Below are 18,827 nucleotides of genomic sequence, written 5' to 3'. Positions count from 1 at the left end.
GACACTTTTAGTATCTGATCATTTATAGAATTTCCTTTTTTTGATAGCAACGGAGTGGCGAATCTGTTAAAGTACATCAGTTGGATGTTGCTATTCCTCTACATCTCAAAAGTCAGCTCAAGAAGGGTCCCCCACTTGGAGGTGGGGAAGGAGAGTCAGAGTCTGGAGACACAATGCCGTTTGTCATGTTAACACGAAAAGGCAACAAACAGCAGGTAAGAGTTCACATAAGGTATAGATATTGCTTGAATAAATAAATACAATCATTTCCCTTTTCTGAAAGTCACAGAATTTTTTGTTTCTTCATCCTTTTATCAGATTAGGATGCAGGTATCTTAATTTTGAGAAATAGAAAATACCATATGTAGTTCCTTGGAATTCTTGGTTGTTAATAGAAATCATGTAGGAAAAGTCTGTGGTTAAATTATACCTTTACTAATTACATTTCTTGAACATGCCAGTGGGACAGTGGTGTGTCATATCTGTACTTTAAACATAGTTGTTGAAGACGAATGCTTGTGGTTGGTGGGCTACCACTGGAAGTTAAAAGGAGTAGAAAAGAAAAGGAGAAGGAATATTCCAGAGTCTTGAAGATTCTACAAATTTTTCTGAAAACACATTCAGCTTCAAATCAAGATATATGGTGTTTGCTAAATTCTATTTCCTAAGTAACTGCCACTTGGTTGAATTTGTTCAACTTGAAGAAAAGTCATTATCTCTGAAGGCTTTTAGGGGACTCTTCCAGAATGCGTTGAGTGAATCTCTCAGAAACTTAAATGGAAATCATGTTGATAAAACAAATAAACCTCTTGCTTCATGCAGCCAAGCTGTACATTTGTCTTGGCTCATTTCTCCAGTATATGTTTGAATTTTCCTGGGTCGCAAATGCATAGTATACATATCAATACCTAACGCATTCCACATGGGTTTCTCATCATGGTTTAAATAAATCTTTTCATTTTGGTTGTATAAATTTATGATGAAAGTGAATGACTCTAGTGACTTTTTGTGGAAAGCAAAACCAAGGCATTGTTTTATTCCGTGCATCTGTGCCTTTCAAGTATTCAAATCTGTCATCCATGCCATTACTTCGTTTTGATTTCTGTTACCTGAATTGTGACACTAGTGTAACAGTTGAGGTATATAAAGCTGAAGTAGAATCTTTCTGTTTCTCCATGTGAAAGACACTTCAAAAATCTGTGTAGAAAGTGAGATCTGTTTTCATAAAACCCTTGAACTGGTGAGTGTTTGTGATTCCGAGTCTGTTTCTAAGCCTTGTTGGTCTGTTAAGAAACTGCTGTGCTATGTAAGTGCTCTGAAAATGTAAGCGGTGATACCTGTTTGAGTGGGCACATATGTGCTTGCATTTAGTAGTGATGATGAACTGATTTCCTTACTAGATTTGTTTGGTTATTCTGTTTTCCTGGAACTTGAATGTTGTATACAAAGTTCTACAGAAGTTTTGAGTGGGGAATTGTAACTGTTGTCTTTGGGCTGAGAAGGGATTTAAGGGAACTCCATTAAAAGAAAATGCTTTTGGGATAATTTATTGGGAGTATCTGTAGTTACCAAGAATTTTAGGATCTTCATATTCTGTGTGAGGGGAAAATGTTGCCAACATGTGGCTTGAAAAAGAAAGCAGAACTTGTTCAGGAGCTTTCCCTGCTCCTCCCCCAATATTTGCCTTTGGGAGTAGGCTCTTCCTGCCAACTTCTCTCAGTGTTTCTAGAATTGTAGAAAGCGGTTGCTTTATAGACTGCTTCAGTTCTCAAGTCAATGAAAGGCTTCTTTGTCTGTAGTTCTGTATTCAGAAAAAAATATGTCTTAGTAGTCAGTTTTAATAGAAAAATAAGCAGGAAAGAAGAGGTGGAGTTTAAAAGAAAGTAATTATTCCTTCTTACGGTACTTTATTTTAAATCTGCGTGAGCAGAATGTGTACTGAGTTTTGAAGTGGTGGATGCATACTTCACTGTTAAGTTACAGCAGTAAACTTTCAGTTTTTTAAAAAAAGTCGGAAGGAGCTTGCGGACGACCAGGAAGGCTGTAAGAACTCCTTTAATTTGAGAGATTTTCAGTAAGATTGTTTAAAAGGAGGGTAATATCCATAGAATTGTCAAGCCTGTCCTTGAATGTGAAGTTCTTTATCTCAGTGACATTTGTATCAAATCTGTAATGTAATCTAGTCTGCTGAATGATCGTTTTTCAGATCTTTCTTCAGTTTGACATCATCTAAGTTGAAGTCCTTATGTTCTGTCCCATCTCACAGATTTTGTAAGAGGTTTTCAATATACCTCTTTAATGTTTGCAAATTGGAAGTGTTTTATTTGCTCAGTAATCATCATATCCATTAGTAATTGTCATCAGTGATTTGATTTCATATGGCAACCATCTGATTGCCTTGAGACACTGACTCGGTGATACTTTGTTAATTATCAGTCTATTGCTTTTTCTGTTTCTCTCATTTGCACCTTTCTATGTTTCAGTTTTCTTTTTTCTACATTAAGCATCCTGTCTGAAAACACTTACTAACCCATTAAGCTGAGAAATCCATAGAACAGACAAAATATAAAGGACATATTAAGATGGATGAGGAGCTTGATAGTGAAGCTAAGGAATGATCTTTATCATGAAATGCTGCTAATGGGTTAGTTACTTTTGTAGTTTGCATAAAGCTCATTTGACAGTATCTGGGAACATGCTTAGTCTGCTCAGCAATAAGTAACACTGGGAGTGATTATCCTTAAATGCACTACCCTACTTATAGCACGGAAATATTTATTTCTAATGGGCGTGCAGTTGAAGGGGGAAGTTAATTTTTTTTAAAATATATTCACAAACTTTAGCATTAAGGGGTTTCTGGAAACTATTGTTTCAGTTGCAAGTAAGATTAAGAATCACTACTTTTGTTTTGGAACAACTGTAAAAAAATTTCCTGTCGAAATAAAAAAATTGAATTTTGAGTCTGAGGAAAAAGAAAGCATCTTCCCTATGCCTCTCTGAAAATCTCAGCTGTAGTTTTCAGAGAAAGGGTGCTTCTGTAGGACTGGTACCAAGCTTACCTTTAATGTAGCTTATGGCAAATCAGATAGTGTTGAATGTGTAGTGTGGATGTTTGGGTGCAGGGAAGGAGGAAAAGATAAAATTTGACACAATAGTTGTCTCCAGACTAACAAGAAGCACTGTGGAGGTAGTCATTTGTAAAAGAAAAAGTACTGGCCAAGGAATGCTGGAGGACATCTGAAATGCTTGGAACATTTTTCCTCTGTTACCACAAGGGATAATAGTAGAAATTCTGCTCTGGGGCTTCATCTCTTTGGAAGGTAGAGGCCTTTCGAGGGAGATGCAGCTTTCTGAGCCAGCTATGGTGCTTTTATCTCAAGACCAGTGTAATGTACTGTGAGGGTATCAGCTTGTATGAAAATAAGAAATAAAACATATAGCTATGTGTTCCTGGTGAAAGTTAATCAATTTTGTTCCTGTAAATATTGTGTGATAGTCTTTTTTCTTAGCAGTATATCAACCTTTTTTGTATATTCTGTGTGTCTTGAAGGGGGTTGAATAATACCTTGTATTTTCTCATGCTTCCTTATGTGAAGTTGAATTAAAAAAAACCAAACAACCAACCAAAAAAAAACCCCAACAAACCACACACTTTACAGTAGAAGCTTCCGTAGAAAGTATCTCATCACAATAACCTAGAAATAACCATAACCCTTCTGTATTTTGGATTGTTTTGTGGTGGTTTTTTCTGTGATGAGTGCTTAAACTTATTTTCATTTGCAGTTTAAGATCCTAAATGTACCAATGTCTTCCCAACTTGCTGCCAACCATTGGAACCAACAGCAAGCTGAACAGGAGGAGAGAATGAGGATGAAAAAGCTCACTTTGGATATCAATGAACGGCAAGAACAAGAGGACTACCAGGGTAAGAAAATCACCAAGTATTTAATTTTTATTTTCAGAGGAACTTCCGTGGATCTACAGAAAATATTTGTGATAATTAGCAGTTCAAGTTCTGAATATTGATTTGTAATACTTCTTGGAAAACTTTTATTTTAGTTTCAGTCATTCATTATTTACTCCCTTGTCTCTGTGGTTGAAGTTTTTATAGTTCTTCCATGAAAGGGACTTTTCAAGTGGGCCTCAAATCTCAGCATTTCCATTTATTTTGGGAAAGGGGAAGAACCAAGATTGTTTCCTTAAAAATAAGCTAACATGAATTTAATCTGATGTTTGTGGCATTGTCTCCATTATTGCAAGACAATTGAGTTGGATACAAGAGGAGTTAATTCTGTGCAACTTAAACTCTACTTCTTAGATATTAATAGTATTTAGAATCTTCATCAGTCTTGCTAAGACTTGCAAGTACTAAGAGGTAACCTTCACCTGAGAAATAAAAAGTCACCTCTGCTTCATATTGCTGAAGGTTCTAGGAGCGCTACAAATCTGGAGCATAAGAATATATTAACAGAATGAAGGTTTCATACAAATTATATGATCTAATTTCTTTTTTAAAGATATGTAAGTCAGGCATTTTGGAACCTGGACAGATTGAAGGAAACGGTTAATACAACAGATCATACAGCCCCTAAACTGGTGCGCTTGATGTGTTTGGTTGTTGCGTGGTTTGTTTCGTTTTTTTTCAGACTCAACTTTCCTTGGCTTACTCAGATAGTAAACAAAGCCAGACCAATAGTACTGATGGTATTCAGTTCTTATGTTAGTATTTCCATTTAACATCTCCAAAGTTCTTGCTCTATTTTTTTGTAAAGATGTTGCAGTCTGGTGGTAATCACAGTGTGAGTAGTTAATTAGCAGGAAATCTCATTTAAGGTATTTACTGAAAGGTCATTATTCATCAAGAAATGTGAAATTTAAATTAAAGCAGCTCTAACTCTAAAACCACTATGGAATCTAACATTCCTTTCAGAACTCTGATAGTACAAGAACTAAACTTGTAATTGTAAAAAGGAGTACTTCTCCAAACTGAGTGTCTACAGAGCTCTGAAATGGTAACACAATATACTCTTAGTATTAAACATCATAATCAGCTTAAAAACTTCTTTTCCAGGACACTAGAATGAGACATGTAAGTGCTTTTCCCAGACTCTTTGTGTGTTTTTTCCTCATTAATGATATGTCTGATATTTTTACTGGTCAGGGCATTTGGGGTTTTATGCCCTGTCGTATGACTTTGTTGGGCATCTTTAAAAGCAGTTGGATTAATCTAGGATTTTGTTGTGAGCAACTGTGCTTCTTATCCAAAAAAGGATGACATTGATTTTGTCCAAGAGAAATGAATCAGACAACTGATACCAATTCATAACCACTATAATAGGCAAATTCTTAAAATTTCTCCATAAATTTTCTAGGTGCTGTGTATGAAGCATTAATGTAGGAGGAAAAGCGACACAGAAGAAATAGGTTTTTCCATAATTGACATGCATTTTAAAAAACAGCTGTTGATTCTTTTTTATTAACCTGGGTAATGCACAGTGAAACCAAACTAAAAAGGACATTTTAATCAGATTAAATTAAACAGGCCAAATTACATTCCTCTTTTGAACTATTTTTTATTTAGATTTTGTGCAGTTGATTGTTAATTTTGAAGAGTCGGCTTGCCTGTAACAAGTTGGTACACATATATTGAAAGAAAGAGATGGTTTTAAATTTCTGTTTCTAGCTTTGAAGTTACCAACAAGGGAAGAAGTCTCAAAATTTCTGGAAGAATGCCTCAGGGTTGTCCTAACATTTGCACAGTGAAAATTCACCAATGTACTTCAAAGTAGTATCAGATAATTGTTTAATACTTCTTCAATGTTTATTAGTATTACAAACATTTTTAATTTAAAGAAATGCTAGGAACTGGGTGACTCTCTAAATTAGACTAGTGTTTTTCTGTGTAGATTATTTTTTCTTCACTAAAACCAAAGATGGGTGACATGCCTTCAGGCTAGCTAATACATTGTGCTCCCTTGCCATGTTTTCCTTCTATTATCTTCTCAATTACTCAACTTCTCGGTCACTGACTTTACACAAACCCCAATATTTTCTTTCACCTACAGTGTGGTAAATAGAAGAGACGGGCGTGCACATGTTTGCTTGTTCCTTGCTTCCTTCTAGCACCTGACTGGCAATGTACCATAATCTCTTCTTATTTTCTTCCTGGGTCTTGTCATTGCCAACAGAGCTCTCTCCTGGCACACAGAATTGTTTTGAAGGCTGTTATTTCATGATGCTTACAAAAATGAACTGTCAGTGTGTTGAATGGCTTTTTTGCCTTTTCCAGGTGTTTATAGGGGAGTATACAGAGCACGTGAATACATGGTGTATTAACTGTTGACACCCATATTGTATATTAAATCATTCATAGTTTCCCAGTTTCTCAAAGATTGGGTGGATAACTTACTGAGAGCTTTGTGTGCATTTTGTAAGTGGCGAGAGAATCACATTAAAGCCTTCAGTTTTGCCCTGTGCAAGTCATTGTGAGAGTAGTGGAAGTTTGTTTCTAGCAGATGATGGGTATGTGTCTCCAATGAGATTACCAGAGATTAGAGAACCAGACAGAGCAGACTTTCAAACATAATCTGTTTAACAGCTTATTCCACTTTTCCCCTTCATTTATTCCATCTGTCTGTTTGCTGAGTAATGTAGATCCTTGCACAGGTGGACTGTCAGAAATACTTTCCATTAGATGCACTAACATATGGGCAGAGGTTATGTGGAGGGTTCTATGATGTATTCGTAATTATATTGGGTACTTAATAACCATTAACTTAGCTTGGTAAAGAGATACTTTTATCAGTAAAAAAATGAAACAGAATTTTAGAAATGAAGTTTTACAAACACAATACTTAGCTTAAACTGCCTGAAAGTTGCATGTCCAGGGCTAAACTGGGTAGTGTTGGCTTCCTTCTGCACCCACCTATTTCTTCCCACTGAGCATAAAGTGAAAAACTCCATCCATGAGACAGCTGGTGTAATGTAGGTCAGCTGAGTCACCTTCTTCAGGTGCCTGTCTTCTCTGGAAAAGGATCTTATTATGGCTAGCTTAGACTTAAATACCTGACTTGTCAATGCCTAATTTTAGGACAGGTTTCTTGCCCTGTCTTTAACTGGCAACAATGTTGTCCATCTGTTACTATTTCAGGGTAGTTTAATGTTGTGGCTTCTCATACTGCTGTGAAGCTTTATTCCTGATCATCGATAAAGAAAGTGGTGGCTGATGTGTTTAGAAAGAAAAGGTCACAGCCCCTTTCTTAAGCACCTGGGATGAAAACCATTGCTGGCAGTTCCTTCTGTATGAACATCTGGAAGTGCAGCTTCGTATTACAGGGTAGCTTGGATTTGTCAAAGCTGTCCATGCAATTTAGTAACTTTTTTAAAATTAGCTCTTGTGGAGTGTTGAGGAGTGAGGAGTGTTAACCCTAAACTATAGCAAAGTGTAAAGAAGGTGTCTTTTTTACTACAGGGTAGTGAAATGTGCTTGTATAAATTCCTCTTTAAAAAGATGCATAGAAAATGTACTTAACTTTTTTCCGTATGAAATTACAGAAATGTTGCAGTCTCTGGCACAGCGTCCAGCTCCAGCAAATACTAATCGTGAACGGCGGCCTCGTTACCAGCATCCGAAGGGAGCACCTAATGCAGATCTAATCTTTAAAACTGGTGGGAGGTAGGACAATCTTCCTTTAAATGTGGTAATTCTGGTTCTAGGCAAGTAATTACCTTCATAATTGAAACAGTTAATGATCTGTGTAGTGCAAGTGCATTTTTTTAGTAGCTTCCATTCTAAAGCATTCTGTTAAAGTACTGAGCAGTGTTTTGTGCTTCTAACACAGTGTCTGTAAATAGGTCCTTGACAGAGGTTTGGAAACCAGAGGATTATTTTCAGTTGTGAAATGGCTGGTGGAATCTGAGCCGCCTCTTACAGGGGAAAATATACAAGTCTGCTTTCTCAGTGAGAGGGGGGAGAGGATATTTTTGAGTATCTAGAGAAATTCACATTGTGCTTTTTCAATTTGGTGAATTTGAGAGCTATACCTCTGTATTTGAGGCCCTGAATGGAAAGTGAAGACAGGGAGGAGGGAGGAGAGCCTTTGCTTTATGGTGTGCAAGAGCATACCAAAACCAGTATTAACATGAAAAGAGTCATTCCAGATTGCCTAATAGTCGTTCTACAGCTTGAATATATCTCAGTGCGTCTTTTCTCACTTGGAGTAAGCTTGTGAATAAACCATTCAAATTTGTGCTGCAGAGTTAATTTAAGAGACAGTTTCAGGTGAAATGCAGACTGTTTTCTGCTTTTATGTTTCTCTGTTCTTTGCAAGTTAATTTTGGAGGTTGGATAGGTAGGAGCAGCAGCTGGGAAGGGAGAGTTTACCTACTAATGGGTCTGTCTGTGAACTATAAATAAGTTAATGTAACGTACTAATCCTATGTTACAGTAACATTGCCAGCTTCTTTCTGGTACATTTTTGTAGTCATATTATAACTTCCTCATGATCACTCACTCCGCTGAGACCCTATACATATACTGCTTGTACAAAAGAACCCTCTTTTTTGAAAACAGACTGCAATTTAAAATCAATATTTTTTAAAAAATTAACCTGGTGTAACTCAATAAAATGAGCAGTGCTGTCCATTTAGCTTTTTCGTATCACTGTGGCCTAATACTGTCACAGAAATACCAACTATTCAGTTACACTGAATTGCTGTAATACTTGCAGGTATTTAATAAATAACTATGCAGGCTTCTTTCGGTCATCTTTGCCAAATGCTTTGCAACCTATATGAGGAACATACTGCAGTTTTTCTTTAAATACAACAGCCAGACCAGTAGATTTGATGTTTGCACATTTTTTAAATGCAGTTCTTTTGAAACCTCTTTATTTTCAAATGTTTTAGGGAAAATACAATTTAGGACTCCACTGTAAACTAGGTTAGACGTTGTCCAACGAACAGTTTAAGTAGTGTTTGCTTGTTCAAATAGCTGTGCCATGCACTTGCAATTCTGATGTAGTTTTGTATTATGCTATTTACTCTTTGTTCCTTTTAATCTGTAAGCTCCGTAGAGCAGGGATGGGGAAGTTTGTTTTAGCAGGCATATGTTATTTCTTGCATAGTGCAATGCTCAGGCTTGCAGTCATGCATCAGTTGAGCCATCTTAGCCTGCAGTAAGGGAATGTTACCTTTCTTAACCCCAACTGAAAGATATTTAAGCAGAGATTTATTTATTGGAGACTGTGGGTCCACCAATGGCTTACCACTAGATTGTCTGTCACCTACATTTTTAGAGCTTCTGATTTATAGGACATATTGAAGATTGTCTTCTGACTTTGAAGGGTGAACTGCATTCTCTCTGCCCAGAGTACCCTCATCTTATAGTTAAGAAGTTACCCCATGGACTCCGAGGACACTAGAGTATCTTCCTATTTGCTGAGAGCAAATAGGAACTGAGCTATTAATTTTAGTATCTATTTGGAGAGGTTTTCACTTTCCTACATGATAGAACCAATTTGTATAATTACAGATGTTATCACTTACCTGATGAGCAAGCTGTGTTGTGTTGTTTCTTCTTTGTATATGAAGACAACTGTTATTTTCTTGCAATAGTAACTCAAATTTATTGGCAATAATAACGTATGTTACTTTAAGGTACGCAGCTTTTTATTTAAAATTTCCTGAGGTTAGGGATAATCTGAGCAAGTAAATCTGGTTGATTCCAATGTAATGTACAATCTGACAGCTTCTGATAGCTAAGGTTGGGGTGAGGACTTTCTTGCATTTCAAGTAGTCTTAAGAGTAGAGAAATCGATTTGGTGTTTTTACCTTGACTTTTGTGTTGCTGAACGTTTCCTAAGCACCGTGTTTGAAACATCTTTTAGGAGGTTAAATCCAAATCTACCTATCATAATGGGTTATTCCAAAGTTAATGAAGGCAGCACTGGGTTCTCTCATATGTTTTTGGCCTTGGACAACTGGATCCAGCTTTGCAATTAGCCCTGCTCTCACAGCAGGATTTGGCCTAATGACCTCCAGAGGGCCCTTGGAACCTAAATTTTTCTGTGATTCTGTTTTGGTCTCTTTGGTGCCAAACCAAAACAAAACCAAAAAAACCAAAACCACCCATAAATGTGTTGCTTCCTTTGCCTGTGATAAACCCACAGTAAATGGAAGAATGAGTTAGTGGCTGTGGCTATACAGCATGCATTTTGTTGAAAAACAAGAGTAGTCTTTTGCATTGTTTGCTTTATTTGTTATCTGTTAATGCAGTGACATTGACAGGCTTTGTGATATTTCTTATTATTTAGTGTGTGCAAAATGCTGGATCAAAAATTGGAGTTTATTGCTGTTTGTTTGTAATCGCCTGCTTATATATAGTCTCAGGTTTTAAGACCTGCTCATCCTGCAAGGAGGAGATTCTTTTTGGGACTCGTACATTTAAGGCTGACTGGCCTTACAGATAACTTACTGTGACTCCATTAAAAGTAGGGTTCCTTGATTTGCTTCAGCAGAACTGGGAAGGCAACAATTTTCACTCTTGCCTCCAGTTCTGTAGCATTTATGTATTAAAAGAGGACTTTGGCTATCAAGCTGATAAACTGATACCTTCAGGAAACACAAGGTTTACAAAAGTAGGGTTTTTTGGTGATGGGATTATGAAAATATTCTTTTACAGTATTGGAGAACAGCCTCTCACTTCAAAAAAGTGGTTTTCCTTTGTTTAAAGAGGATTGAGATCCATTAAATGGCTTGCTTATAAAGTGAAATGTAAATAACCATATTTTATGAAATCTATTTAAAAACATTGATTATCAAGAAAGAAAAAAGAATTGCAGTGAGAAAGTTGACTATAGAGAAGCAAGCCTTACCAAGGAGTTTTTTAACTTGTTAAACAGCTCCTTATTAAAAGCTGGAACCTCAAAACTCACTGCTGTTTTGAAAGTATAGTAAAGAAAGAGGACCTATCTGTGTCAAAAGGCCCATTGGGATGCAGGCATAAGCTGACAAACTAAATCATATTCAAGTTAATTGGTAATTTCAGGTCTCCTATTTGCATCTGACTCTTCTCTTTAACCCATTTAATAAAGAAAAATGAAGCATAAAGGTAATAACAGGATGCTAGGATTTTATTAGCTAAATATTCTCGTAATAAAGAGTATTTTATTAATGCTGAAAAATGAGAGTATAGATAATAAGGAAAAATGTGAATTAAACATGAGTTCCTGTTTCAGCTACTGGACAAACACTCTTCATACCTCACCCATTATGTAGTTGATGTATTGACTGATATATTTTGAAGCTTTGAATCCACTTCTTTATTGACATACACCAGAAGTCTTGGGCAGCCTAAATCCAATTTCTGTGGTAGCCTCAGTCTATCCGATTGTTGTAGGCTGTCATTGTCTCAAACTAGGCTAACTAGCCTGTCTGGAGAAGGGCAACGAAGCTGGTGAGGGGTCTGGAGCACAAGTCTGATGAGGAGCGGCTGAGGGAACTGGGGTTGTTCAGTCTGGAGAAGAGGAGGCTGAGGGGGAGACCTTATCGCTCTCTACAACTACCTGAAAGGGGGTTGCAGAGAGGTGGGTGTTGGTCTCTTCTCCCAAGTGACTAGCGACAGGACAAGAGGAGGTGGCCTCAAGTTGCGCCAGGGGAGGTTCAGGCTGGATATTAGGAAAAATTTCTTTACTGAGAGAGTGGTGAGACACTGGAATAAGCTGCCCATGGAAGTGGTGGAGTCACCATCACTGGAGGTGTTCAAGGAATGTGTGGACGAGGCATTGTGGGACATGGTTTAGTGGGCATGGTGGTGTTGGGTTGATGGTTGGAGTTAATGATCTTACAGGTCTTTTCCAACCTTAGTGATTCTGTGAACTCTTGGGTGTTGGCATGGCACTGTTTTGAACTGACAAATCTATCCCTTGGTACATCACAGTGCTTTTGAAATCTTTAGTTGTCATTTTCAGTGATCTCATGATTTCCTTTCAAAAAACAGAGAGGTCATCCTTTTAGCAGTACTATTTTGCTCTTGCTTCAGAGATTTTTGTGATGAAATGGCTCCCATCTTCACATTCTAGATATCATAAATACTAAAAAATCAACTGCTCTATGTAATTGTCTGCTAGTTCAGTTCACCTTATTCTTTGCCATCTTTTTCACCGGTATTTTAATCCTGATGTTATCTCAGTTGTCATTCTTGATCCTGTACCACATCCTTTCCCCTAATACGTGTGCATGCTAGCGTAGCTTTCTATGAAAGCCATTCAAACTCAGCAGAGAAATTCCAACCTCTCTTTTCAGCTGTTTTATGGGAGGAAAGCCCAGGGTAGGAATATGAAGGGGGGGGGGGGGGGGGATGTTCAAATCCTGCATCTTTTTTTGGTAGACCGCACTGGGATTGAACAGAAAAAAAAGAAAAGCAAGGTCCTCAGGTTTTGGTCTAGGCAACATGGTGCTCGTTGGGTTCTGCAAATGTAGGTGTGAGTCTAACCCATATAGCAAAGGTGAAGAGAGACCTGACCACAATTACAGTTTAGAGGGAAAGGAAGACAAGATTTTATTTATTAGCATACTCATTTATAAAGACTCTTTGTTTAAAAAAGTTGTTTCAATATAAATTAATAATAATGAACCAAACAAAAACCCCCGTAGCTTTGTGGCCCTCTGGAAACTACCTACCAATCTTCAAAACACCTTCCTGACAGTAGCCCACTTTGCATACTATGACTTTGATTTGATTTTGTCGGAGTATTTTATTTTTGTTGAACAGATGAGAATATAAAATAATTTGCGCAACTTAAGATTCTCTTACTTAGGTGAGTCTAGGTTTTGTGGATTATTTGAATCTGTGATGGTTACAGTATGGGAGTTGGTAAGTCAGATTTATTAGGGAATGGCCAGGGCACCTTAGTCCAGAAACACACACTCTGAAATATGATTGTTCCTGAGAATATATTCTTGCACAGCTAAATTGGTAACAGCTATTTAAAATCCAGTGCTACGTTTTTTCGATACAAAATAGCTAGTTAACATTCTATAAAATGTAATTTCTAATTTTGCTGTTGAGAACTTAGTCACACCAGCAGCAGTAATGTGTTTAGAATGAGTCTAAACACTTTTATATTTGTTGAAATTTCTCTCCAGCCCATATTAAGGTGTAATGTCTGTAATCTCTGTTACTGCATTCATTACTGTGGAATCAAGTCACCGCACGGTCTGATACGTGAACACACTTACACAGTCCTACGTGGAAGACAAGTGATGTTTTGCCCAGTTCCATAATCTAAGAGACCGGAAAGAAGCTGACTGTGGCACCACAGGTGCTTAAATTCAAGTTTTCCAGGACTTAAGTTAGTACTCTCTAGTATTCTTCGTCTATTGCCAGTATATGGGAACATGTACATACTCTTTATTCTCAAAGGCCATTTTTCTGGGAGGAGAGCAGAATGCAAAGATCAGTCTCTGTAAGTTATCTCTGCTGTCTGTGCAGGCAGCAGTTCAGAGCAGGAGTCTGAACTTCAGAGGCTGTTTTCCTCTTTACGACCCATCCTCCCCACCTGAAGCTCATGCATCTGAGAGCAAGAAAATGTGTTCAACAGAGTAAGGCATACAAAGAAAAGAACTGTTCATGAAAGAGCATTATGTTTAAAACAGATACATTTCAGGTGTTTATTTTGTTTCTATTTCATGTTCCTGGTTTTGGTTAATGTTATTAGAAGAGAGAGAGAACAGAGAGCACCAAAGCTGAGATTGGTCATGAAAAGCAAAGCAGCAAATGAGCTTTGAGAGGAGGTGTTTGGAGGAGGAGGAAGGTGCCTGAAATTTGTGAATACATATGTTACTCCAGAAATACATAAAACATTGTGGGTTGGTGTAGGACATAAAGGGATTAGGGAGGAGTGTGCAACTTCATCTCAAAGATCTCGCATGTTAAGAAACAATAAGAATTTTTTGTGATGTCAACAATGTGCAAAAAGGACTTGATTTCATAAGTCACATATATTCTTCTGGGCATGTTTTAACTTAAGCTGTAATGTTGTCTTGCTGACTTAAATTCTCCCAGCTTCACATGTGCAATGGATTTGTGATTATTTCCTAGCTTATACTATGGTGTAAAGTTTCTGTGCCTTTTTAGAAGTTCCGGTTTTCTACTCCAGCCACAGTTAGGTAAAAGTGTATCTGTGTGTTTCTCTATCCCATGGAGTATTTAGGCAGTATTAATACTTATGCATTGGTGTTGAGAAGCTGGCTATAAGATTTTTATACAAATTAATAACTGTGTTGGTAGCAGGGAAGGGAGGTGGGGGAAAAATTATCTTTAGTCACAGCTACATACAAAGTTTGACCTTGCCAAGTATGGGTTTGGATCACGTTTACTAATTTGTAGAGAAATGTCATGTGAAATACTCCTTTTTGGAAAAACTACTACTAAGACTTTTACCGGCAGCACCTCGCCCTGATCCATTGAAATGCTGCTTGCTCTGCCTTATCTGCCACCAACATGCCATGGCAGCTGCTGTTTTGGATGAGAGTCATTGTACAAAGTTAGATACATGCAGCTAGTCCTAGCCTTTCTCCTTCCCTCCCCATCAATGGTAGAATTATTTTTTTTAAAGGGAGATGGAGAGGTAAAAGCACAATTCTGCGGTTCATTGATGTTTGAAGTTTATTCTCAGTTGTAACATTCTGCAAGTGAAATCTCATTCTACTAAATACATTAAAATTGAAGTTCATTGCTTTGCAACCACATAGCCAATGTTCCTCATATCGAGTGTGCCACAAAGAATTGCAGTATTACGTAACATTAAAACACAGTTAAAAACCAGAAGCAATACTGCAGTAAGTTCTAGTGATGCATCAGCTCAGTACTTCCTGACAAAAATATACAGTGTGTTTAAATAAAATACACAAATACTGAGTAACTGAAATACTGAATAACCAAACAAAGCAATAAGAATACGGAAGTAGTGTGAAAGCTTTCTGTTACAAGAAATGCAGAAGTTACAATGTCCAGTTAAACATACTTGTAGCATTTTTCTTGTAAGATTTTCAATAAAAAATAGATTGAGATTAATTTACTGTTCAACAAATGCTTGAGGTTTACATACTACTGTGAAGAACATGAACTTTTTTGTTTACATGGTGAGAGACTTGGGTGTGTAGCCCTGGAGCTTTCTTGTAATTGTAAATGTTGTCTAATTTTTAGTTTGCTTTGTACTACTAGATTTTAATCTACAGTTTAGAAATCGACTAAAAATGAGCCCAGATACGTAACTGACAGTTGTGCTGAAGATGGTGATCCTAGATTAGTGTTACTGCTAGATTACTCTGTCGTCTTGTATCATACGGCTGCAAATGGGTGCAATTTTTCAATGCATATTTACGTTATTAAGAGAATTAAATGTGGCTTTTTCTGGGTAGGGACATGCATTTCGTGAACAAGGGATAGTAAAAAAATTTGATACAACTGTCAACTCTCTAAAAATGTTCTAAACAACTATTTGACGCTAAAAAGCCCTCTAACAGTTCTGCAGTACTTCTAAACGTTAAGAAACTGCACAGAAAACGAATGCTATTTAAAATAACTTGTATTTCGAGAAAGTCACAAATCAGCTGTGCACTTCAGTAGTTCAGCATCTCATCTGGGAAGATAAGGCAGCTGTCTATTTCTGAACAATTTTAGACTCTGCTGCTGAAATCGTGTAGGGGACTTTTTTCTGATAATAAGTTACCTACCTTCTTTTGTCTGATGCGGTTTTTTGAAAAATTGTGCAGGTTATAAAAATAAGTAACTTCAATATATAGAGGCTAAAAGAATATCAAAATCACTAACAGTTGATTCTGCTGGTTGCTAACCCTTAAAGTATTGGATACCTCATATTAAACTATTTCTTCTTTCCTTTCTTTTCTTAGGAGACGTTGATCCAGCAGCAAGTGTCATTTCATTAGGTCCTGTATCTCTGATGTTGTGGATAGTGGAGTCCTCCAGCGATTAAATGAGAGCAGTGGACACATCTCAGCATGTCAGTCTAGAGCGTTCAGAATCGAAACCTGGGACAGGCTGGAGCCGTGGGGCAGAACCAACAGCCTCCCCTCTTTCCCCCAACCCCACACAGAACAAGTGGAAGCTTCCAGTCATGGCCTACCAAAAAAACCAAAAAAAAAAACCCCCACAACTTTTTGTTACGGGAACCGTGTTGAGGGTTAATTTTGTCATAAGAGCAGAAGTAGATGAATGAGATGATTAACTTGACCAGTGAGCAGCTCGGTGAAAACAAAGATCAACCTGAAGTTCAGATGGATTACACTGGAACGGAAAAGGTCTTTGACAGCTCAGTACATGGGAGAACGAAGTTCTAAACTTGAAGCAAGTTACGTTATCTGTGAATCGAGCACTTTCTGTTGGAAGGATATTCTTTGGAGGCTGCAAATCTACAGTAGAAAAATGTCGAGCAAACGGTGAAATCTAAAAGAAAACCCTGACAAGTAGGATAACTTCTTATCAAACACTCCTCAGGGAGAAAGTTTTTGGTTAAGGAAGAGCCTTTTGCTGCCAGAGGAGCAAGAAAGAGGGGGTGGGGAGGGGTGAAAAACGAAAGAGCCAAGGAGGTAAAATGCCTGTTAAGGTTTAAAATAGAATGTGAAGTTGATTAACACAGGGTGTTGACTCGTACTGCTTGGAACAGCCTGACACCAGCCTAAGGACAGGGATATAGTTGAGCCCATTGTATGTATCATTGAAAACCAAAATGTGCCAGTCAGCGTAACAGGAGGATGTCAAGGAGCAGATCCAAATATTTTGTTGATCTTCATGGGTTTGATAAGCCTCTGTGTCTATTGAAACAAAAAACACTTTTAAAAAAAGAAAAGATTTAAGTCTGGAAACAAGTAGAATTTTTATTTTTTTTCTAAGTAGAAATGAGGTTTCTTGGTCTGTTTCTGACAATCTGTTATTTATTAGCATAGTTTTTTGTTTGCTTTCAGGTAGAGGCAGTTAACTGAGTTAAGGAGCTCATCTGTATGTTACTACTAATTCTTTTTTCTAGCTCTTTTAAAATCCTTTTTACCACTGTTTTTGGTTTCTGCATGTAGGAAGAGAGACTTGTAAAATTGTAACATTTCATACAGAAATGCCGCCCGATCTTCACCAGCTTCAGAAATCTGACCTTTGCCAATGCTGCAATAAAGTGTTGTAATTTAGAATTGGTGTCTGTCTCTTTACATTGACTTTGTTCTTCTGAAATGATGTTTTGAAGAGTTTGTGGTGTATTCTGGGGCTGTAGCTCAGGCAGTGTAAAAACAGATGGCATTTTACCAAAGAAGGAGCATTCTTGCCCCAAGAAACATACTTGAAGCACACTTAGTAAAAGCAAGATTCCCTTGCTGTTTAGCAAGGAGTTGTGAAGCAGAGACCATCATTTTGCATAACGTAAGCTGTCCTGTGCAGGCAGCGGCTCTGAAAGAAGTGACTTGAACACCACCTCATCTGCAGCAGCTTCCTGTTGCCCGCTTTGTGCAGACCCGGAGCTTGCGCAGCCATGTGGTGAACCCAACCGGAAAACTGGCCCGAGTTAAATCAAGCGATGATGCTTTGGAGAGAAGAATTCAAGGTTTTTACACTATACTGACTTAAGCTTATGTTCTTTAATCAGAGGATTGAGCATTGAGAGTGGAAAAACTGCAAGCGCAGCTTTAGGTCTGTTCCTTTCATGCATATGCTGTAACAGCAGTCAGGGATTGAGAAGTGCTGGAACCATTAGAGCACACTTCCCCGAGGACCTCGCTGGTCAGGCTGGTGGTAGGTAACTCCCAGTTTGCAGAGTGTGGCTTGAAGTTTTTATAACAACACGTGGAGATGTGTTTCTCTTGATTTCTGCCAGATCTCATTTTGTAAGGAGGTGAGTATCCTGAATGTGTGCTGTCACCCAAAAACCCCAACTTTTCAAAACTGCTATGGCTATGGGGGTGCGTGTGCCCTGTAAGGAGGAGTGCGTTGTAGGAAGGCCAGGTCTTTGTTTCAAGTCTTGCGTGATTCTTTTCATACCAATTTTTTCCACACAAAATTTATGGGTATGTTTATTAATCACATTTGTAACTCTTGAGCTCCTCCAGGAATGTCTTCTACACCAGTATGACTGTATCCATGGGTCAAATCTAATTTCCACTTCCCTGATGAAAAATGCCTACCCATTCCTAATAGCAAATGAAGTATCTAATTGTGGTTCAAACTAAAGTCAACTTCCTTTTCTCAACATGCTGCTTAGTTTCAAAGGCATTTAATTTATCCAAATTGAATAACTGCATAAAATGTGAATTCACATTAGCTTTGCTTTGTGTCTGTCCATCTAATGCCTTGGATGGAATTTCGATCAATGGAAACATCTTCATAAAATTACCTGCTTGAAAATAGTTTGGGCTTAGCTGGAGCTTTCCCTGACTTCAGCCTGAAATCAAAACACAATTCAGTGAAACCTTTTGAAGTTTAATTTTAAAATAAGCTCTTCCGAAGTTCTGGTGAATAAAAATTTCATGTAAAAAATCATTGTGAGTGAAACAATCAGGATTGAACATATACAGTGGAAAAAACCCGTACAGATCCTATTTATTCTTAGCTTTTCCATTTGCTAACCCTACAGCCTGGTGGTGTGTCTAGGTGCTGTCCTGCTGCTTGCAGAACAGTTTTGGCACCTGATTCACGTACAACTTGTTGCTGTAGGGATTGCATGGCTTCCTTTCATTTTATGTCATTAGAATGCTTTGTCTTCCTTTAACATTAAATTAAAATGGTCAGGTGTGCAGCCTGGTTTTGATACAGGAACAGGGGA

At 37.7% G+C, this 18,827-nt stretch overlaps 1 protein-coding gene across 1 annotated transcript in view; it reads left to right on the top strand.

Moving 5' to 3' along the window:
- The window catches only part of UPF2 (UPF2 regulator of nonsense mediated mRNA decay), a 65,440-nt gene extending 48,243 nt beyond the window's left edge, over positions 1-17,197 (top strand). The window contains exons 19-22 of the mRNA XM_059816000.1: positions 48-215; positions 3,784-3,925; positions 7,555-7,675; positions 15,916-17,197. Of these exons, the coding sequence (XP_059671983.1) occupies positions 48-215; positions 3,784-3,925; positions 7,555-7,675; positions 15,916-15,925 (441 nt within the window). The 3' untranslated portion in view covers positions 15,926-17,197. The remainder of the gene's footprint in view (positions 1-47; positions 216-3,783; positions 3,926-7,554; positions 7,676-15,915) is intronic.
- Positions 17,198-18,827: the final 1,630 nt, after the last annotated feature.

Source organism: Gavia stellata, chromosome 4 (genome assembly GCF_030936135.1).
Source record: "Gavia stellata isolate bGavSte3 chromosome 4, bGavSte3.hap2, whole genome shotgun sequence".
NCBI lineage: Eukaryota > Metazoa > Chordata > Aves > Gaviiformes > Gaviidae > Gavia > Gavia stellata.
Note: the sequence above shows the minus strand (reverse complement) of the source record. Positions and strands in the feature narration are given on the sequence as shown.